We start from the raw sequence: 23,866 nt of genomic DNA, 5'->3' as shown, positions 1-23,866 counted from the left end.
GGGTTTCTTGATTGGGGCGAGGGTGTTGGCGCAGTCGTTGATCTACAGTCTGAGGTTGCAGGCTGTGGTGTCAGGGTCGGTGGGGTAGGCGGGTAGGCTCTTGGCGAGGCTGGTGGTTAGCTGGTCTTCGGTGACTTTGCTCCAGCAGCATCGAGGCATCTGTTGGGTACGGTGGTGAGTGGTGGGTTTCTTGAAGGTGAAGTGGATGCAGTGATGGTCGGTCCAGTGGAGTTTGGTGGTGTGGTTGAAGGAGACGGAGAAGATGGGGTCAAGCATGTGACCGGCGGAGTGAATGGGTGTTGTGATGAGTTGTCTGAGGTTGAGGTTGGCTAGTTTGTCATTCAGGGTGGTGGAGTTGGTGTCGTTGTTGTTCTTGAGGTGGAAGTTCAGGTCCCCGAGGAGTATGTAGTCCGTGGAGGCGAGGGTTCGTGTGCTGACAAAGTCGGTGATGGAGTCGCTGAACTGTGGTCGGGGTCCGGGGGGTCTGTAGATGAGGGTTTCTCTGAGGGTGGTGTTGGGGCCAGTGTGGATCTGGAAGTGCAGGTATTAGGCGGTGCTGAGGGTGTCATCTGTGTTGGTCGAGACTCTGAAAGTGTGCCTGTGGACGATGGAATTGTTCTCGATGGCCCAGGTTTCCTGGAGACGTATCATATCAAAACTTTTCACAAGTGCCAACCATCCAGGATTATCAATCTTACTTGCCAGCCCCGCGATGTTCCAGGAAAGGAACCAACACCCTCCGTTCCTACTCAATACCTGGTCCGGGGGTGGTTATCTGCTTTGCGTTAGGCTGAATTATATCCATTTCTGTATTACATTTTTTCTTTTCCTCTGGGTAGATCTGGATAGGTCGCTTCTCCACCGCTGCAGCGCCTCCTCAGCCTGCCACCGACCTCTGCCTGCCTTCGACCTCGGCCCTCCTGCCTGCCGCCTGCTGCTGCCTCATCCACCCACCTTGCCAGTGTGCCTGTGCCTGCTCCCTGCCTTTTCTTTCTGTACCCCCGGTGTGCCTGTAGCCCCTGTAACCCCTCACCCTGCTCCGCTGCTCCCCCGTTTTTCCCGCCGCTGACCCCCCTGCGGCCCGCCCCCCCTTGCCCATTGGCTCGCCTGCCCTCCCGCCTCCCAGCTGACCCCAGTTAAAGGGGGCCGCTGCGCAACAGAGACAGCGACCCTTGACCCACCGGGTAGGACTCTTCTCCACCGCTGCAGCGCCTCCTCAGCCTGCCACCAACCTCTGCCTGCCTGTGACCTCGACCCTCCTGCCTGCCGCTTGCTGCTGCCTCATCCACCCGCCTTGCCAGTGTGCCTGTGCCTGCTCCCCGCCTTTTCTTTCTGTACCCCCGTGTGCCTGTAGCCCCTGTAACCCCTCACCCTGCTGCACTGCTCCCCTGTTTTTCCCGCCACTGACCCCCCCTGCGGCCCCGCAGCCACATGCCCATTGGCTCGCCAGTCCCTCCCGCCTACAAGCTGACCCCAGTTAAAGGGGGCCGCTGCGTGACAGCGACCCTTGACCCTCCAGGAAGGTCACTTCTCCACCGCTGCAGCGCCTCCTCAGCCTGCCACTGACCTCTGCCTGCCTGCGACCTCGACCCTCCAGCCTGCCGCCTGCTGCTGCCTCATCCACCCGCCTTGCCAGTGTGCCTGTGCCTGCTCCCTGCCTTTTCTTTCTGTACCCCCTGTGTGCCTGTAGCCCTTGTAACCCCTCACCCCCTCAGCTGGTCCCCCCGTTTTTCCTGACGCTGACCCCCCTGCGGCCCGCCCCGCGTGCCCATTGGCTCACCTGCCCTCCCGCCTCCCAGCTGACCCCAGTTAAAGGGGGCCGCTGCGCGACAGAGACATTACCCATTGACCCTCCGTGTAGCTCGCTTCTCCACCGCTGCAGCCCCTCCTCAGCCTGCCTCCGACCTCTGCCTGCCTATGACCTCGACCCTCCTGCCTGCCGCCTGCTGCTGCCTCATCCACCCGCCTTGCCAGTGTGCCTGTGCCTGCTCCCCGCCTTTTCTTTCTGTACCCCCCATGTGCCTGTAGCCCCTGTAACCCCTCGTCCCGCTCCGCTGCTCCCCTGTTTTTCCCACCGCTGACCCCCCCGGTGGCCCCGCCCCCCCATGCCCATTGGCTCACCTGCCCTCCCACCTCCCAGCTGACCCCTCCTCCCCCTCCCTCTTATGGAGACCCCGCAGCGACCGCGCCGCTGGCGTGCCAAAGGCACGCCAAAGGCAAGCCCGTCTGCACCCGTCCGTGCCTGGAGCACGCCCAGCGCCAGGGCCCCTGGCCCTCGACGATGCCAGCCCACCCGACGGACCTACGACATCACAACCATCCACGCACTCAACACCGGCCGGAACCCCGCCTGCTACCGAGCTATCCCGAAACGCACCCACGGACCCTTCACCTGCCAAACCTGCAAATTCACCTGCCTCCGAACCTGCAAAGCACCCGCCAAGCCAGACACCAGCAACAATCATCTCAAGTGCATCCTGCTCAACACCCCCTCCATCCACAGACACGCCGTCGAACTCTGGAACCACCTCGACACAACCTCACCCGACGTCGCCTTCCTCACAGAAACATGGATGAACGCCTCCTCAGCCCCCGACATCGCCATAGCCATCCCAGATGGCTACAAGATCACCCGGAGGGACCGCATCAACCAAACCGGAGGAGGCATCGCCATCATCCACAGAACCACCATCCACATCACGACCAACTCCGACGACACCCTCACCGCCGCCGAGCACCTTCCCTTCCAGATACACACCGACCCCAAGACCACCCTCAGGGGTATTCTCATCTACAGACCCCCGGGACCTCGCACCCAATTCAGCGAAGCCATCGCCGGAAACAACGACATCACACCCTCGCAAGACCTCTGCAACTCACTTGCCTCATTCTTTCACCGCAAGATCGCCGACATACACAACAGCTTCGGCGCACAGTCCACGCACCCAACCACCAAACCAGCGCCCCCCACCACCACCCTCTGCACCTGGACCCCGGTCAGCACCAAAGACACAACCCGCATGATGAACACCACCCACTCCGGCTCCCCAACCGACCCCTGTCCACACCACATCTTCAACAAAGAAGACACCATCATCGCACCCCATCTCCGGGACATCATTAACTTCTCCTTCGCATCTGCCACCTTCCCGGAGAGCTGGAAACATGCCGAGCTCAGAGCCCTCCTGAAGAAACCCACCGCAGACCCCACGAACCTCAAGAACTTCCGCCCCATCTTGCTCCTCTCTTTTCCTGCCAAAGTCATCGAGAAGACCGTCAACAAACAACTCTCCGCCTTACTCGAGAAAAACGGATCCCTCGACCCCTCGCAGTCCGGCTTCCGAGCAAACCACAGCATCGAGACTGCCCTCATTGCAGCTACCGACGACATCAGGTCCCTGCTCGACAAAGGGGAAACAGCTGCCCTCATCCTCCTAGACCTCTCTGCAGCCTTCGACACCATATGCCACCGCACCCTAGTACAGCCCCTCAGCAACACCGGAATCCAAGGAACGGCCTTGGAGTGGATCATCTCGTTCCTCGCCGGAAGAACACAGATAGTCCACCTCCCTCCGTTCCGTTCTGCGGCAAAGCCATCTGCGGCGTTCCGCAAGGATCTTTGCTCAGCCCCACCCTCTTCAACGTTAAAATGAGCCCCCTTGCAGCCATCGCACGTCAACACAACCTCAACATCATCTCCTATGCTGACAAGACCCAGCTGATACTCTCGCTCAACAACGTCCCCACCACCGCCAGAACCAGCTTCCAGGAAGGAATAAAAGACGTCGCAGAATGGATGAAGCTCAGCCGTCTGAAACTGTACTCAGACAAGATGGAAGTCCTCATCCTAGGACCTTCCCGCTCTGCCTGGGACGACTCCTGGTGGCCCCCGGCCCTGGGCTCCGCCCCCAAGCCAACAGACCATGCACGCAACCTGGGCTTCATCCTGAACTCCTCGCTCACAATGACCAAACAAGTCAACGCCGTCTCGTCATCCTGTTTCAACACCCTGCGCATGCTCCGTAAGGTCTTCCGGTGGATCCCCACCGATACCAGGAAGACAGTCACCCAGGCCCTCGTCACCAGCCGACTGGACTACGGGAATACCCTCTACGCGGGAACCACAGCCAAACTCCAGAAAAGACTCCAGCGCATACAAAACGCTTCTGCACAACTCATCCTGGACATCCCCCACCAAGACCACATCTCTGCCCATCTGGGAGACCTGCACTGGCTCCCTGTCAGCAAGGGGATCACGTTCAGGCTCCTCACCCACGCACACAAGGCTCTTCACGACACGGGCCCCAAATACGTCAACAGCCGCCTCACATTCTACACACCCACCCGCCAGCTTCGATCCGCCAGTCTCGCCCTCGCCTCTGTCCCACAAATCCGCAGAACCACCGCCGGAGGAAGATCCTTATACTACCTGGCTGGCAAGACCTGGAACTCCCTCCCCACCCACTTTCGGCTGACCCAGGACCATCTCTCCTTCAGGAAGCAACTCAAGACCTGGCTGTTCGAGCAGTAGTGTCTCCTCCTCCTCCCAGTGCCTTGAGACCCTAGCGGGTGAGTAGCGCGCTTTACAAATTTTGTTGATTGATTGATTGATTTCCACCTAGCTCAAATTTCTCTGAGATCTTTTGTTCAGACGCTGCTTGCATTTCAATGGGTTTTTTGATATATAAAAGACAAGAGGCCTGGCAAGAAAATATATTTTAACCTAACTCCTATTAAGGTGCTTAAAATTTAATTTCTGGTGCTGTACTTTTTAAATCAACAAATAAGCTTCAAACTTTTCAATTAAGTTCTCTTACCAGAGTGGAGACATAATGTCTCTCTCAGGTAGGGCAATACACCCATCCAGGAAGAGGAATCTTCAGTTCCAGGCTTTTCTCTTGGACAGGTGTAGTCCTGTCCACCGGCTCCTCCTTGTTTGTTATGTTGGTCACACTGGGTCACTGCTGTGGGGGAAAAAGAAGAGGGACTGATTTAAAGAGAGAGAGAGAGAGAAGGTGAGAGACAGAGATTAAATAAGAGGACTCAGAAGAAAGAGAGCTACAGGCAAAGAGAGATGAAGGGAAAGGTGAGGACAAGAGAGCCAGAGGGAGAAGCTGAATAGAGAGAGAGAGAGACAGACAGAGACAGAGAAAGAGACAAAGAGTTGAAAGGAAGACTAGGACTAGGATAGCATGAAAAACACAGAGAAAGATACAGGGAACAGAGAGAGAGAGAAGAGGGAATGAGTGAAATGCAGATGGAGAGAAAGAAACAGTAGAAATAGAAAGAGGAAGCAAGAGAAAGAGAAAGAGGGGTACAGGCAGAAATAGATCAAGCAATGGAGAGATAGAGGGGGAAGTGGAAGAGAGTATGAGTAATAGTGAAAAAGAGGTAAGGAAAAAGAAAGTATGTAAAAGATTACTCTTGTAGTATTATTCCATTATAAATCCCATTACTCATAAACACTTTTGTAAATCACCCATAATGTGTTTTTTGAATCCTGGTTATATTGTCCATAGGCACAAGGTGGGAGGAAAAGGATAGAAAAACTATGACTGAGAGAAATAGAAAAAAGAAGAGAGAAGAAGAAGAAACTGCAGGGAGAAAAAGAGTGGCGGAGAACCAGAGACAGAATGTAAAAAAAAGGTGCCAGAGACAGTGAAGGAAATGGATAAAGAAAGCCTGAGATAGAGATAGTGAGAAGGAGGAGGAAGAGTGAAAGAGATGAAGATGGAGGAATCAAGAAAGGGAGAGAGGGAAAGAGAGAGGGAAATAGACAAAAAGAGTGAAAAACCGGTTACAGGCGCTACCAGCCCCTGCTCTGGCACAAAACTGGACAAAGGACATGGGTGTAACCACCACCCCTCTGTCCTGACCCTCCTATAGGTGGGTCCCCAGAGTCTGTCCCACCCCTTCCGTCGGTATAAAATAGGAACCCCTGAATACAGAACTTTAGATATTACCTGGAGGAAACTCTGTTACAGAAACCAAGTACTTTGACGATCTACACTGCGCTTGGAGTAAAGGAGTTACTCCCCTGCTTGGCAGGCACCAAAGACGCATCTGACCGGTCTGCATCTCCGAAGCTCCTGAGGACTCTGAAGAACTTTGCAGTACAGGAGGTGGGTTCCTGTGGTCTCTGAGGTCGATCAGTGCCCACAAGAAGTCTAAGGCCCGTATCCCTCTCCGAGACCCTTCAACCCGAACCCCTGGGCACCGCAATGATTTGCAGAAGCATCAGCTTTGAGGCAACCTCTGGGCCTGAGCTTTGGGTTACTTGTAGCCCTGACCCTGAGCAGCAATTCCATTGAAGATTGCCGGCCTACACTCCACTAGTGTTCCGTGAGCCAGCCCTTTCTGTTTCCACTCAAGGTTCCTTCGCGATCCCTGGTCTGTTGACCTGTGGGTCCCTGAGAAGGAATCCTTAAACTACAGTGGGCTTTCCTGATTGTTCCAGACGTGCCCTGACTCTCCATTGCTTGGGGAGTCCCCAGGACCTTGATTGTCCACACAGAAGCATCTTTACTCTTCTTGCGTGCGTTGCTGTTGCAAAGGTTTGTTGTGCACCGACACCCCAGCGCTTGACATCCTTCGTGGGACAGCTCGCATCTGGATCCTGGTCTTCGTCGACATCTTCTGGTCCCCATGGCTGCAGAGTCAAGCTTCTCTTCTTCATACCTGAAGCACCCAACAGCGGTGAGCATTCGCCTATTGTGCCCCTGGTCACTGCCAAGTGACCTAGACTCTGTCCTCTCTGATTTCAGGTTCTTCCCATCTCCAATCCAGGCTAGGTTTGCACCGGACACTTCTCCTCTTCCCAGCAGCAGCACTTCTTTGCACGACGCCATTGAAATCGACGAGCGTGTCCGAAACCACTTGACTCCTATGCACCCGGCTCCTCTGGGTTAGGTAACACGATAACTCCAGAACTGTCAAGGGTGCTAGCCTTAGAACTGTCCTAGTTCCAAAGGGTTTGCTTAGAGTCCGCTCCTAAGTGTCCTTTTTCTTTAATTTTCCAACCGCAACTTTCACATAGCATTGTACAGGGCTCGCGGTTGTGTTCTTGAGTTTGAGTTTGAGTTTTAAAATACTTGTAAAGCGCTCATACACCTGCGGTTTCTTGGCGCTACAGCTAACAAGATCCAGGGCTAAAAGGCGGGGGAGACTGCTGGGGATTTAGTCAAAAGACTTTGTGAACAAGTGGGCCTTGAGGTGTTTACGAAATTGCGGGTACAGGGTGATAGATCGCAGATCCAGGGGAAGGGAGTTCCAGAGGATCGGGGCAAGGGTTGCAAATTTCAAGCCTCCCCACTTCTTTGTCCGGTAGCGTGGGATAGTGAGGAGGGACTGGGAGGACGAGCGGAGTTCCCTAGTGGGTACGTAGGGGGTGATCTCTGAAGAGATGAATGCTGGAGCCAGGTCCAGTCGGGCCAAGAAGGTGATGGAGGCGAGCTTGAATTGGATCCGGGCTCGCACAGGGAGCCAGTGTAGGGATTTCAAGAGGGGGGAGGAACGGTGGAATTTAGGAAGATTGAAGACCAGGCGGGCCGCCTGGTTTTGTATCTGCTGCAAACGCCGTAAGCTATATGCAGGGATGCCTGCATATAGGGCGTTGCCGTAGTCCAGGCGGGACACCACCATGGCTAAGGGGATGAGTTTGAGAGCTGAGAAGGTGAAGAAACGGGACACCCTGCGTATAGTGCGCAGTGAAAGGAAAGAGGAAGATACCACAGAGCTAACCTGGGAGTGAAGGGTGAGTTTAGAGTTGAGTTTTATGCCGAGGGTTTTGACAGAGGTAGAGGGTTCAGGAGAGGGGCCAAGAGAGGGGGGCCAGAAGAGAGAGGACCAGGGGCTGGATGAACCACCCGTCAACACCAGCTCGGTCTTGTCGGGGTTGAGTTTAAGGTGATTGTGGTTCATCCAGTCCCGGATGTGGAGCATGAAAGATTGAAAATTAAGGACAGAAGAGGGGGAAGAGGAGAGGTTAAAGACCAGCTGGAGGTCATCCGCATAATTAAATACGGCGACCTCCATTTGTTGAAGAGAAAAGATAAGAGGGGCGACATAGAGATTGAACAAGAGGGGGGAAAGGGAGGAACCTTGGGGGACCCCGCACTGAACTTGCCGGACGTCCGCTGTAAAGTCACCCAGGCGGACGGCCTGGGTGCGGTCGCTCTGGAAGGAGGATAGCCAGAGCAAGGCAGTCCCCCCGATCCCGGCCGCCCTGACACGGGAAAGCAAGATGGTATGATCCACCGTGTCAAAGGCGGCTGAGAGATCGAGGAGCACTAGGGCCTGGCGCTGGTTGGTATCCATACCCTCCCTGAGGTTGTCCAAGACCGAGATGACAACGGACTCCGTGGAGTGTGCGGGGCGGAAGCCGGCCTGGCGGGGAGCGAGAGCTCCATGAGTCTCTACAAAGGAGCTCAGAGCGCAGGTGACATGGCGCTCGAGCACCTTTGCCAGAAAAGGTAAGAGGGAGATAGGGCGGAAATTGGCAGGGACAGAGGGGTCTGCCCCAGGTTTTTTTAGAATCGGCACAATAACCACAGACTTCAAGGGGGATGGAACCACACCTTGAGCCAGGGAACTGTTGAGGAGATGAAGGGGGGGGTCCGGGCAGGTAACAAAAATATGACGAAGAATGTGAGCAGGACAGGGGTCGAGTGGAGAGCCAGATTTAACCAAAGGTACTAAGGAAGACAGGGCTTCCTTAGATATGGGGGGAAGGGCAGTGAGTTGTCCCTTGGGAGGGGGACATTAGGGGTCAACAAAGGAGGGAGAAGGGGGCGGGATGTTGGCTTTAATAGTAGCAATTTTATGGATGAAGTAGTTGTTGAGGGAGTGGCAGAGTTCCTCGGAGGGGGCGGGCTTCAAAGATGTTCTGTCAGAGAACGCCACGTTATGGACAATCGTGAAAATCTCCTTAGGCTGGTTTTCCGCAGCAAGGATTTTGGAGGAGAAGTAGGCGGTTTTGGCCTCCAAGATGTCTTTTTTGTACTGGGTAAGGATGTTAGTATACTCCAGTCTGAGAATGGGGCAGTAATTTCTCCTCCAAGCCCGCTCCGCGCGACATACAGTGAGTTTGGTGGCCTTAAGCTCTGCGTTGAACCACCGGTTGGCATCCTTGTCACGCTTGGAGGTAATACGTTTGAGCGGGGCAACAGAGTCACTGCCAGCGGAGAGCCACTGATCTATGGCCTCAACCTGGGAGAGGGTAGAGAGGCCCTGCAGGGAAGGGAGGGAGGTGATAAGAAGGGAAGAGAGGTTTTCCGGGTTGACACGGCCCCATGCTCAAACCCAGATGTTTTTGGGGCGAGGGGGCTTGGCTGGGGGGTGAATGGGTAGGGAAAATGAAATAAGGTGGTGGTCGGACCATGTGCAAGGCGAAATAGAGAGGGATTCCACGGGACAGTTTAGGGACCAGATCTGGTCTAGCGTGTGACCCTTGATGTGGGTGGGGGAGTGGACATGGGGGGTGAAGTTGAGGGATTGGAGGGTTTCAGAAAATTCCTTTGAGGACGAACATTCAGCTGGGTCGGAGGGCCAGAAGTTGAAGTAGCTTAGGAGTAGGATAGAAGAATTATTAACTGTAATGGTAGCCAGGACTTCCAAGAAGTCAGAGAGGAACTGTAAAGGGGATTGAGGAGGATGGTAAGTGAGAAAACAGGTCAGAGGAGGGGTAATGGAGGTAGTGCGAATGACCAAGTATTCGGTGGTCGCGATATCAGGCAGGGACAGGGTTTGAAAAGGAAGATCGGTGCGTGCGATGACCGCCACGCCGCCCCCAGCTCTGCCGGAAGGGCGATCAGCCCGAAGGGCATAGTAGGAGGCCGGTAAGGAGGCTAGTAGGGCAGGGAGGGAGTCGTCGCCGAACCAGGTCTCCGTTAGGAAGAGAAGATCAGGGGATTGAAGATCCAGCAGGACCGAGAGTTCATGCGCATGGGCGACTGCTGACCGGGTGTTGAGATAAAAAACTGTGAGGGATTTAGGGGTTGTGGGAAGGGTGATGCTACTGGGCGAGAGAGAGAGGTCAACTGTAGGAAGGGGAATGTGAGAGGGAGCGGCAGGGGAGAGACCAAGAGAGAAAATGCGGGAACAAGTGGAGGCTGCGATGGGCCAGGGTCCCTGGAGTTTGTGGAGTTGGTCCGGGGTATAGGTGATAAGCGGGGCAGAGTGACGCGCCCCTAGCCCCGGACAGTCGCGGACGGGCGCAGACGGGCTTGCCTTAGGCGCGCCTTCGGCGCGTAAACGGCGCTCCCGCTGCGCTCGTCCGCTGCGCTTCCTGTGCATGCACATTTGTATAACAGTAGGGGGCGTGGCCTGTAGGGGGCGTGGCCTGTAGGGGGGGTTGTCAGCGCGCACGCCTGTGCTGATGGCGGCCGCTCGAGAAATGCCAAGCGCGAACAGAGACAAGATCGTGTATGCGCTGTAGAAGAGGTCAAATAGTGGCGCTTTCCAAGCACAGAAAATAAGTGAGTGACACCACACAATATTACAATATTAAAAGCAGTTGTTATTTCTTAAAAACAATTTGAGCAAAGTCTTCGTACCTCCAGCTCCCGGCTTTTCGCCTCAGGACTGGGAAAGCAATCTACCAAACACTAGCGATTCAGCGCTTATGTAGGAAGGGTGAAAGGGGGCATGGCCTGTAGGGGGCGTGGCCTGTAGGGGGCGTTGTCAGCGCGCACGCCTGTGCTGATGGCGGCCGCTCGAGAAATGCCAAGCGCGAACAGAGACAAGATCATCTGTGCGCTGTAGAAGAGGTCAAATAGTGGCGCTTTCCAAGCACAGAAAATAAGTGAGTGACACCACACAATATTACAATATTAAAAGCAGTTGCTATTTCTTAAAAACAATTTGAGCAAAGTCTTCGTACCTCCAGCTCCCGGCTTTCCGCCTCAGGACTGGGAAAGCAATCTACCAAGCGCTAGCGATTCAGCGCTTATGTAGGAAGGGTGAAAGGGGGCGTGACCTGTAGGGGGCGTGGCCTGTAGGGGGCGTTGTCAGCGCGCACACCTGTGCTGATGGTGGCCGCTCGAGAAATGCCAAGCGCGAACAGAGACAAGATCGTCTGTGCGCTGTAGAAGAGGTCAAATAGTGGCGCTTTCCAAGCACAGAAAATAAGTGAGTGACACCACACAATATTACAATATTAAAAGCAGTTGTTATTTCTTAAAAACAATTTGAGCAAAGTCTTCGTACCTCCAGCTCCCGGCTTTTCGCCTCAGGACTGGGAAAGCAATCTACCAAGCGCTAGCGATTCAGCGCTTATGTAGGAAGGGTGAAAGGGGGCGTGGCCTGTAGGGGGTGTGGCCTGTAGGGGGCGTTGTCAGCACGCTCGCCTGTGCTGATGGCGGCCGCTCGAGAAATGCCAAGCGCGAACAGAGACAAGATCGTCTGTGCGCTGTAGAAGAGGTCAAATAGTGGCGCTTTCTAAGCACAGAAAATAAGTGAGTGACACCACACAATATTACAATATTAAAAGCAGTTGTTATTTCTTAAAAACAATTTGAGCAAAGTCTTCGTACCTCCAGCTCCCGGCTTTTCGCCTCAGGACTGGGAAAGCAATCTACCAAGCGCTAGCGATTCAGCGCTTATGTAGGAAGGGTGAAAGGGGGCGTGGCCTGTAGGGGGCGTGGCCTTTAGGGGGCGTTGTCAGCGCGCACGCCTGTGCTGATGGCGGCCGCTCGAGAAATGCCAAGCGCGAACAGAGACAAGATCGTCTGTGCGCTGTAGAAGAGATCAAATAGTGGCGCTTTCCAAGCACAGAAAATAAGTGAGTGACACCACACAATATTACAATATTAAAAGCAGTTGTTATTTCTTAAAAACAATTTGAGCAAAGTCTTCGTACCTCCAGCTCCCGGCTTTTCGCCTCAGGACTGGGAAAGCAATCTCTTACACTGCACATGTCCCCCATGGGTCTCCTGTGTCACTACCTTGCGTGGTTCCGTGGGGTCCCAGCGAGTCTACGTGCTCTAGGCAATGTGTCTAGTCAAGTCGTGGTTCTTATACCACTTACTTAGTATATGGTTCAGTCCCCCCCTGGGGCCTATCGTGTATTGTGCTTATTACTGTGTATCTAGTGAGTGTAAATTGTGTGCTTTGACCTCTAATCTCATAAAGAGATTAGTAGGGACTGTTTAGAAATAAATACATATATGTTATATATATACCTGCAGTGAATCTCCTTTCATTTGGTCATTCAAGAGATTATAGACTGGTAAAAAAAAGCGGCTTTACATTTCTTCACGACTTAGCCTGAAGGCCGCTCTCCATAACTACCACTAGGATAGCTTTCTTCAAAGGTTGTCTTTAACCCATCATCAATAAGGGTCGGTTGGACTGGTGCAAGATGCCCACTTTAATTAGTGAACAACATATACCAGGCCAACTTCTCACAGAGAAGACCTGTCCAGGTGCTCCTTGCCACCAGGAGTGCAGTGAAGGTGTCCGGCTTAAAACACTGGATTCATACCCATCATTGAAAAAAGGCACCCCTAACGTTGCCCTACAACAAGTGGGTGAGTGACGGAGTCGGCGACTCTGAGTTTGAGAAAGTGCCCCTCTTTTTTCCCTTCTCGGATGCTTAGTTGACATGGGCACAAACAGAGGGAGAAAATAACGCAGTGTTGAATGAGGCCGTGCTCCCTTAGACTAAGGCGATCTAGGAGCCCCTTTCTACTGGCCCATCCGTGCCTGATGCTCCCTTAGACTAAGGCGATCCAGGAGCCCCTTTCTACTGGCCCATCCGTGCTTGATGCTCCCTTAGACTAAGGCGATCCAGGAGCCCCTTTCTACTGGCCCATCCGTGCTTGATGCTCCCTTAGACTAAGGCGATCCAGGAGCCCCTTTCTACTGGCCCATCCGTGCTTGATGCTCCCTTAGATCAAGGCGATCCAGGAGCCCCTTTCTACTGGCCCATCCGTGCTTGATGATCCCTTAGACTAAGGCGATCCAGGAGCCCCTTTCTACTGGCCCATCCGTGCTTGATGCTCCCTTGGATCAAGGCGATCCAGGAGCCCCTTTCTACTGGCCCATCCGTGCTTGATGCTCCCTTAGATCAAGGCGATCCAGGAGCCCCTTTCTACTGGCCCATCCGTGCTTGATGCTCCCTTAGATCAAGGCGATCCAGGAGCCCCTTTCTACTGGCCCATCCATGCTTGATGCTCCCTTAGGTCAAGGCAATCCAGGAGCCCCTTTCTACTGGCCCATCAGTGCTTGATGCTCCCTTAGATCAAGGCGATCCAGGAGCCCCTTTCTACTGGCCCATCCGTGCTTGATGCTCCCTTAGATCAAGGCGATCCAGGAGCCCCTTTCTACTGGCCCATCCGTGCTTGATGCTCCCTTAGATCAAGGGGATCCAGGAGCCCCTTTCTACTGGCCCATCCGTGCTTGATGCTCCCTTAGATCAAGGCGATCCAGGAGCCCCTTTCTACTGGCCCATTGGTGCTTGATGCTCCCTTAGATCAAGGCGATCCAGGAGCCCCTTTCTACTGGCCCATCCGTGCCTGATGCTCCCTTAGATCAAGGCGATCCAGGAGCCCCTTTCTTACGGCCCATCCGTGCTTGAGCCCCAGACAATTTGCCCTTCTGAGTTTGAGCCCATTTTTTTTATCCCTTTGTACCTGGAGTGGCTAGGTTCAATTTGCATCCCGACGGAAGAACAGTGCACCAAAGGAGAAGTGAGATTAGTAGGGATGGACTGGGAGGATAAAGAATAGGGTAGTTTAGGGACTGTGCATTGTTCAGACATACAACAGGATACGTTTGGTGTCCTTCCTGGAGAGAGGTGCACTATCCAGAGCGATGTGGGATCCCGCAGCCCCATCGAAAAGTGCTCAATAGCCCCACCATCGAAGCTCTGACGGACGCTGGGAACCCATGCCCATTTCCTGTTTTCTTGTGATTAGCACCATTACATTTCTCTTGCTCCAATTACTATTCATCCCTTTGGTAGGAAAATAGCTGATGAAGAGCAGCCAATGATACTTGTTACTCCGCCAAAAATAGCATGGACCCGAAAAAGAAAGATCATGTGTGTTATTTTTGCTATTCTGTTGATGATCATTCTCTGTGGGGTTTTGTGAGTGTTAGAGCATGCTTATAGTGTACCCCCTCCCCATGAAAATGGTAAGAGCTTTTTCCCAAAAAGAAGCAAAAGAATGGTTCTGAGTAATATATTTTTGAAAGAACATAAGAGATATTTGGGTAATGGAACAGCTTGTTACCCACTGATTCTGTCACTAGTCTATGGACTACTTATCCTTTGTCTTTGGTCAACTATACATACACTGAACCACCAGGTGTTGTTGAGGATAAAGAGGAGTTTGGCTCTGGGTATTCAGGTCCGTGTCTGTATCATCCCAAACCAACTGGGGAGGGTTACCCAGGCTGTGATGATATTACGTATTGTGATAATTTCTATATGGAAGAAGAGAATATAACATTGGTGGGTTGGCATTACAAAGAAGTGACAGTCTCCCGGAAAGCTGGGTATTAACCTGTCTTTTGTCCTATTATTAGTAGTACTGACACTGCGTTGTATATAAATTGTTCAGGGATAGTCTTATATAAGCAGGCATTCCCTTTGGTACATCCGAAAGATTCAAGTAGTCAGTCAGTCAGTCAAAGTACTTTATTTTGATAATTCAATATCATAAAAAGAAGGCGAAAGCATACAATACATTCAAAATACACATTAAAAACAATTACAATTCATGTGTTAACAAATATCCCACAGAATTCATAAAATTGCTAAAAAGGTCATTTAACATAAATATGACTACCATATTACATTGCTCTATTAAAAACCTAATATATACAGTACTAAAAATTCAATCAATTACAGTTTATCATTCTCTTGTTCCTAACCCTAACAGCACCCATCAGATAACTGGCGACATGAAAAATAATCCTGGGGCTGTTAAGTAATGGCCGATATAGGAGAGCGGGCTTAACTTGTAAGAACCCTGCCTCCTTAAGGATAGGAACAAGGAACCTGGTCCTTAATACCGTGTAGTGACCACAAAACATCAGAAAATGCATGGTGTCCTGCATTGAAAAGTTGTCGCAGGAACACGGTGGTGCCTTTTCAGGACTACACCATTCAGAAAATTGACCTAAGTTCAAGTGAATCATATTAAAACGAAAGCGTGTCAACAGAAACCTGTGGAAAGGACGATTGACTAAAACAAGGTAAAGTTCACGACCTGGGGGATTGGCAACAATAAGGTTGCTCCTTACAGTGGGTTTTCTAAGCTCAATTTCTTCTCTATCTAACTCAATATTTGTAGCATAGCCCCCTTTATTAGTGCTATGTCTTTACGAGTTATTTTGTCAGGTGAGAGAAAGAGCTCAGATCTCCCTAGTTTGTGAAACCAATGTTTAACATAAGACAGCCACTTAATTTTATTTACATTGTCTAATGAGAGGCAATCTATAATGATAACATGGTTCAAAGAGAGTTCTTCATTCAGGCAAATCTTCAGCCAGGATATTAAGGGGGCCACTCTAATCGCATCTGTAATAAAACCGACCCCTAACTCTGAGTGGATAGTGTAAGATGGGGTAGACTGTGGCACTGATAAAATTGTTCTCATGAGTTTATTTTCAGTGACTTGTAGACAGTCTATTGCACTGTACCCCCACATTGAACACCCATATGTGGCTACAGTCAAGCATTTTGCCTTGTTAATGTTCAACAAAGCCTTTATGGGCCTAGCCCCCAGTTTTCTGCTGAAACCCATAATTGCTGAGGAGGTTCTAGCAAAGGCCACATTCCTGTTTTTAATCTGTGGTCCCCAGTTCCCATTCTCCTCAAAAGTAATCCCCAGATACGGGAATGTAGGGTCTCTGCAGATTTCCCCTTGAATGGTTCTGAGTAATATATTTTTCGAAGCACATAAGTGATATTTGGGTAATGGAACAGCTTGTTACCCCACTGATTCTGTCACTAGTCTATGGACTGCTTATCCTTTGTCTTTGGTCAACTATACATACACTGAACCACCAGGTTTTGTTGAGGTTAAAGGGGAGTTTGGCTCTGGGTATTCAGGTCCGTGTCTGTATCATCCCAAACCAACTGGGGAATGGGTACCCAGGCTGTGATAATATTACGTATTGTGATAATTTCTATATGGAAGAACAGAATATAACATGGGTGGGTTGGCATTACAAAGAAGTGACAGTCTCCCGGAAAGCTGGTTATTACCCTGTCTTTTGTCCTATTATTAATAGTACTGACACTGCGTTGTATATAAAGTGTTCAGGGATGGTCTTATATAAGAAGACATTCCCTTTGGTACCTCCGAAAGATTCAAGTACCATCGGGAGGAATTCTTGATAATCTGCTGTGAATTATAATAGGCCAGATTAGGCACAACCGGGATTTTTCATTTTGTCGAATGGTACTTACTCCAATGTTCACAATGGTACAGAAGATGTGGTCCTTGGAATGGTATAACCTTTGGGTGTGCCTTGCAGACGTGCCCAACATAGGGTGAAATGGGTGAAAAGGACTCTGGCATAAGAGTTCTGTGAAGGAGTGACAGATTTAGAGATAAATACCTATAGCAATGGTATTACATTTTGCTATATCTGGTCTTCAGTTTTCACATTAGGAATAGCGATGGTTAGAGGTGAAAAGGCTCGAGAATATTTTGGATGTAAGTTGCAAATATTATCCAACACCACTGTGGCAGCTTTGCGTGACATCACCACTCAGTTAGAACGCATGCAGATCTATTCCGAACTGACCGGGTATGCTATTGATTTTATTTCGGCCAAGAGTGGTGGTGCATGCGCTGTAATTGGCGACCAATGTGTATTTGGGATAACAAATATGGAAAAGAATATTACCCACCACATTTAAGATATCCTTGAAAATGTCAAGGGAATGGAGAGCGGGAATTGGAATCGGTTCTTTTTCAAGGTTGGGGCTGGATTTTACAGAAGGTGATTTATCGTGTTGCGGTATTGGTGTTCTGCTGTGTCCTCAATCAATGTCTGCCTATGTGGTGCTCCTATTGTGCTACTGTTTTGACTCCCAAAAGGAAAATATCGATCCATGAAACCAATGCTGCAATTAGGATGCAAAAGGAGGTAGACAACATCATCCAGATTGATGAGGGCTCTTTCCAAACCTCTTCCCTTCTTACAGATTTCCTTCCTAATGCAGACAATATGGAATGTGTATAAAAATGTATTCATGTGTTCCTGTTCTTCACATTTGTTCGCTTTTTGTTCTGAACACAAACTGTTTTAGCTCATGCTAACAGGGGGTCTGTTAGAATAGAAATGATTTTGTTCAATTAAGTTAGCATTCGCGGCACCATTTTGTATTTTAGACACCATTTTGTATCGCGATCAAAACTACTCCTTAGCTATTTTCGAGAAATCGACCTTGGTAGGTTTCATTTCTCCAAGGCCGAGCTTTGCTTCTTTCATGAATACAATGTTCTTTCCTGTTAGATAAAGGCCTTCTCCCACTTGTCTAGTAGTGGGAACAAGCCGAGCGACCTTGGGTAGTGGATAATGTGTGCCCTTCCTCGGTATCCGAACTTATGCTTTGTACTCCACTGTAATACAGCATCTGTTTAGAAAATTCCATAATGGGCGTGTCTTTATTGGTTCTGGAATGTACATAATGTAACTTTATGCTTGCTGATGTCAGTTCCTCTACAGCAATCCTAGGAGGCTGGTCAGACTGGACTCCGCTCAAGCTTTATTCTAATAAACAACTTGGTTTGTATTCTCTACTGTCTGACTGACTCTTCATTTGTGTGGAAGGGTGAGAGGTGGTCGCGAGTGACCCGAGTGACCCTATTTGAGTCATTTACTTCAGTCGGAAGGGAATGCCTAGACATGGGTCCTGTGCTGATTTAAGCTAGCCTGGCTGATAATGGGTGATGCCCCAATACCGGTCCTAGGATGCTTGTTTCCGGTCCAGGAAGGACCTGGCTTGAAAGTTCAGGCTGGACTGTTCCCATGAGGAGAAGGGTCAAGACTGATTTGCACATGGCCGGGTCCAAACTGGGGTGGTATGGCGGGCAAAATAACGGTGGATTCAAAACTTAGATCTTTGTGACTGGGGATGAATGCTTACCTTTCGTCCATCATTTGTTCCTTTTGTTTGTATCATCCTAAGTGGGAAGGGTATGCCCAAATGTGGGTCCTGTGCTCACTGCACCACTGGATTCAAGCTATCCTGGCTAATGGGGGTGATGCCCCAATACCGTTCCCAGGATGCTTGTTTCAAGTCCAGGGAGGATCTGGCTTGGCAGTTCGGGCTGGACTATTCCCATGAGGAACAGAGTTAAGACCTATTTGCATAAGGCTAGGTCCAAACTGGGGTGGCTTGGTGAGCAAAAAAACAATGGATTAAACCCAGATCTTTGTGACTGGGGGTGAAAGTTTGCATTGTTCAGCATTCTGCCCATCAATTGTTCCTTTTGTTTGAGACATAATCCCAGGCCCTGGATCATGAGGCCGGAAGGTATTTTACAAACCTCTCTCAGTGATGGACTTGGCCGTGCCATGCCTGCCTCTGATTTGAGATATGACACCTCAGTGGTTTGACGGGGTTTCGACTTCTATAGAATTAGATGGTTATCATCAAGACAATAAAGCATTAACCATGAAAGTAAATCTACAAATGGCAAATGAATATAGTTAGATTTAGAAAACGCCTATTGAATGGCCATGGAAAGAAAATAGGACTTTCTCAAGGGCCGTCAATGAAAATACAATCTGAAAAATCGGGATTACAAAATCTTTGGGGTAAATACCGAAGGTGTTCCTTCCTGCCCAAAACAATCCTGCCTACCGCGCATGAGCCCTTGTACAATAGCGTAAGAGTGACTGCATTGTCACGAAGTAGCACTGCGACCCAAGTCCCTGGTTCAAGCCGGGCCGGTCCCCCACCGCATTAGCACACCCTGCTGGCGCTGTGTCCCCGAGCCTCACTGCTGCTGCGAGTTCGAGGCCCTCCTCCACCCGGAGGTTCCTGCCTGCGCCTCATCCCTGGTGTCCCAGTGGTGGGCCTGTAAGTATTTTGTGTGTCTTCACTGCCGTTTATCTTTTTTGTTTGTTTTTATCTGTTACTGTTACTGTCTGTACTTGTCCTTCTCTCATAGTCTCTGCCCTTTAGTTTGCCCCTGTCTCCGTTATCTGCTGCCTGTGTTTGACACTGTTTTTGTCTGCCTTCTGTGCCCGTTCGTAGTTGCCACTGTGTTTTTGTTTGCCTTCTGTGCCCATTTCTTGTTTTTCGCCACCGTTGTTCTGTACCGGTCCGCCCCGGCTGCCCCGCCTTTCCCGCCGCTGCATCCCTTACAGCCCCGCCCCCCATGACCCGATTCATCCCCGCTCCCCCTCCCAGCTTCTCCTCCCTCCCTCATCCCCTCATAATGCAGGCCGCTGTGCGGCCGTGCCGCTGGCGCACCGAAGGTGAGCCTAAGGCAAGCACGTCTGCGCCCGTCCGCGCCTGGACCGCGCCCAGCGCCAGAACCCCTGACCCCCGCGGGAGCCAAGAAACCTGACTGAGATACGACACCGCCACCCTCCACGCCCTCAATACCGGCCGATCATCCACCTGCTACCGAGCCACCCCGAAGCGCACACACGGACCATTCTCCTGCCGAGAATGCAACTTCACCTGCCTCCGGACCTTCACCCCACCCTCAGCATCAGGCAACAACAACCACCTCAAGTGCATCCTGCTCAACACCCGCTCCATCCACAAGAACGCCGTCCAACTCCGGGACCTCCTCGACACTACAGCTCCGGACATCGCCTTCCTCACGGAGACCTGGATGAATGCCTCCTCAGCCCCCGACATTGCCATAGCCATTCTGGATGGCTAATAGATCACCCGGAAAGACCGCACCAACAAAACCGGAGGAGAAATCGCCATCATCCACAGGAACACCATCAGCGTCTCAACCAACACCAAGGAAACCCTCACCACCACCGAACACCTACACTTCCAGATCCACCATGACCGAAAGACCATCCTCAGAGGAACCCTCATCTGCAGACCTACGGGCCCACGTACACAATTCAGCGAAGCCATCGCCGACTTCATCAGCCCGCACGCCCTCGCCTCCGCAGACTAGATTCTCCTAGGGGACCTGAACTTCCACCTGGAGAACTTGAACGATAACAACACCACCACCCTGCTCGACAACCTAGCCAACCTTGGACTAAAACAACTGGTGACCACCCCCACCCATTTCGCCGGACACACGCTCGACCCCATCTTCTCCGCCAGCAACCATGTCACCTACAGCCACACCACCGGCCTCCACTGGACCGACCACAGCTGCATCCACTTCACCTTCAAGAAGACTACATCCCACCTCCACCTGCAGCAGATCCCCCGCAGAAGCTGGAGAAAAATCACCACCGACCAGCTCACAACGTCACTAAGCCAGAACCCGCCATCCGACACCACTGACCAGGGAAACATCCTTTACAACGCAACTTTTACCACGCAGTGCCTTTACGACGCAACTTTTACAACGCAAACCATTACAACGCATTGCACTGGGGGGCGCTCTAGGATTGGGAATAAGTTTCATTTACTATCCAACACCTTCCCTAGTGTCCACGGGGACTGGAGTTAGAATAGTAAATTAAGCTATTCACTATCCAGCACCCCAAAGCGCTATGCGTTGTAAAGGTTTTCGTTGTAAAAACCGCATTGTAAAGGCATGCGTGGTAAAAGCATGCGTTGTAATGTCATACATCCCACTGACCCCAATGCCGCCGCACGCAACCTCACACAGTGGATCAGCAACTGCGCCAACACCCTCGCACCACTGAAGAACCATCCTGGCAAGCCCGGCAACAGAATAGCCACCTGGTTCACCGACAAACTCAAGGACTCTAAGAAATCCTGCCGAACCCTCGAGAAGACCTGGCGCCACGAACAGACAGCAGAAAACCATGCAGCTCTCAAGAACGCCACCCGCATACACCACCAACTGATCCGCACCACCAAGAGGACTTCTTTCAAGGAGTGCCTAAACAACAATGTACACAACAGCAAGGAGCTCTTCAGCATCGTGAAAGAACTCTCGAACCCCAGCGCCAACTCCAATGACATCCCACCATCGCAAGACCTCTGCGACGCCCTTGCCACCTTCTTTCACCGCAAGATCACTGACATACACGACAGCTTCGGCGCCAAGACTCTGCCATCAGCCACAGAACCATCACCCCCCACGGCCACCCTCAACACCTGGAACCCCATCAGCATTGAAGACACCACCCACGTCATGAACACCATCCATTTCGGCTCACCGTCCGATCCATGCCCCATCACATCTTCAACAAAGCAGACGCCGTCATCGCACCCCACCACCGGACATCATCAACAACTCCTTCTCGACCGCCACCTTCCCAAAGAGCTGAAAACACGTAGAGATCAACGCTCTACTGAAGAAACCCACAGCGGACCCTAAGGACCTCAAAAATTTCCGGCTCATCTCCCTTCTTCCCTCCCCAGCGAAAGTCATCGAGAAGACCGTCAACAAACTGCTGAAAGCCTTCCTCGAGGCAAATGGCTCCCTCGACCCATCCCAGTCCGGATTCCGCGCCAACCACAGCACCAAGACCGCCCTCATCACAGCCACCGACGACATCAGGACCCTGCTTGACAACGGGGAAACAGCCGCCCTCATCCTCCTTGTCCTCTCAGCCGCCTTCGACACCGTCTGCCACTGCACCTTAAGATCTTGCCTCCACAACACAGGGATCCAAGGAAGACCCCTGGACTGGATCACATCATTCCTCTCCGGCAGAATCCAGAGAGACCGCCTCAAATCCATTCCACTCCGCGTCCACCGAGATCATCTGCGGCGTACCCCAAGGCTCCTCGCTCAGCCCGACTCTCTTCAATGTCTACATGAGCCCCCTCACCGCCATCATATGTGCACACAACCTCAACATCATCTCCTACGCCGACAACACACAGCGGATCCTCTCCCTCACCCAGCCACAGCGAAGACCAACCTCCAGGAAGAAATGAGGTACATCGCAAACTGGATGAAGGTCAGCCGCCTGAAACTGAACTCGGACAAGACGGAAGTCCTCATCCTGGGACCATCCCCATCCGCCTGGAACGAATTCTGATGGCCCACTGCCCTGGCACCGCACCGACACCCAAGGATCATGTACGCAACCTGGGATTCATCTTGGACTCCACGCTCACACTGTCCAAACAAGTCAACGCCATCTCATCCTCATGCTTCAACACCCTGCGCATGCTCCAAAAGATATTCAGATGGATCCCCACCGAAACAAGAAAAACCGTCACCCAAGCCCTCGTCACCATCCAGTTGGACTACGGGAATGCCCTCTACGCAGGAACCACAGCAAAACTTCAGAGAAGACTCCAGCGCATACAGAACGCCTCCGGTCGCCTCATCCTCGACATCCCTCGCCACAGCCACATATCCGCCCACCTGAGAGACCTACACTGGCTTCCAGTCAGCAAGAGAATCACGTTCAGGCTCCTCACCCACACACACAAGGCTCTTCACGACATAGGCCAGACTACCTCAACAGATGCCTCACGTTCTACACTCCGTCCCGCCATCTACATTCCGCCAGCCTCGACATCGCCACCATCCCACGGATTCGTGGAACCACCACCGGAGGAAGATCGTTCTCCTACCTGGCCGCCAAGTCCTGGAACTCCCTCCCCATCCAACTTCGACTGACCCAGGACCACCTCACCTTCAGGAGACACCTCAAGACCTGGCTGTTTGAGCAGTAGCAGTACCTCCCTCCCCCCAGTGCCTTGAGACCCTCACGGGTGAATAGCGCGCTTCACAAATGCTATGATGGATTGATTGATTGATTGAATGTGAGCAGTGCAGGCAAAGAGCAGGACTGCATTAGGTTTTGGCATAAATGCCGCCCTTCTGCCTTCTCCCTTCACGCAGCGCACCAGGCTGTCACGCTGTGTTTGGGAAATATCAATAAATCTGGTCCGTGGTCCGCACTTGGGAAGCATCTTACAACTTTTTAGCAGATTCATGAAACAATTGCCAAGTTATTAAAAATGGCTTATGAATATGCTATCTGAATTAAAACATTGAGTACAGAGCAGCTACTGCCTACCCTACAATATGCACATAAATCACGGCTGGATGAAGAAAACCTTTTCTGTTTGAACGAGCTCAGAAACCCTGATGTTGGTGATTCACATCTCAAACCCATTTATTTAGCCTACAAATCTGGGGCTCTACCCCAAACACAGCAGAGAAAATGAGAAATCAAGGTTTCATGCATGAAATAGACCTTCCTTTCACATATCAAGGATTCATACATGATACAGACATTCCTTTCACATCTCAATCAATGGCAGAGTCAAGGGTGGGATCTTCCAACTGTCTTTACTTAGATAACTCTGTGGCTCCTGCAAACAATTCCCCTGATCAAGCTGACTGAGGATGACATCTTGATGACACTGACCGAGTCTACGCATGGCATAAGTATAACTTCCCCCGCCATAGATGTGAGATGTCAACATTGATGTGATAAGTGTGATCATACACAGTGCATCACAGCAGTGCAAGATATACTTATTTCAGGTAAGTGTATCTGGTGATTTTCAGTGTTTTTTGTTTTAAACATTCGTTTTTGAAATCATTAGAAGACCTATGTATTACTCCAATTTAACCTTTGATTTTTTCAGTGAATTTCTATAGTTTTGTAATATAAAGTAATATCTTATTGTGATACGTCTGCAAATCAGGTTGGTTCTAGTGCTGTGTGTGTACTCAACTTACCATGAATCCACGGCTCTATTGATTTCTCCTCACACCTTCAAAGACACTCATCCCTCGTGCACACT

The 23,866-nt window shown here is 51.3% G+C and overlaps 1 protein-coding gene across 1 annotated transcript in view; it reads right to left on the bottom strand.

Annotated features, from left to right (window-relative positions):
* LOC147736925 (collagen alpha-1(XII) chain-like) overlaps positions 1-23,866 on the bottom strand; it is a 141,731-nt gene that overhangs the window by 77,453 nt on the left and 40,412 nt on the right. The window contains exon 4 of the mRNA XM_086966614.1: positions 4,818-4,964. Coding sequence (XP_086822740.1) covers positions 4,818-4,964 — 147 coding nt within the window. The remainder of the gene's footprint in view (positions 1-4,817; positions 4,965-23,866) is intronic.

This window comes from Lissotriton vulgaris, chromosome 1_1, assembly GCF_964263255.1.
Source record: "Lissotriton vulgaris chromosome 1_1, aLisVul1.2, whole genome shotgun sequence".
Taxonomy (NCBI): Eukaryota; Metazoa; Chordata; class Amphibia; order Caudata; family Salamandridae; genus Lissotriton; species Lissotriton vulgaris.
Note: the sequence above shows the minus strand (reverse complement) of the source record. Positions and strands in the feature narration are given on the sequence as shown.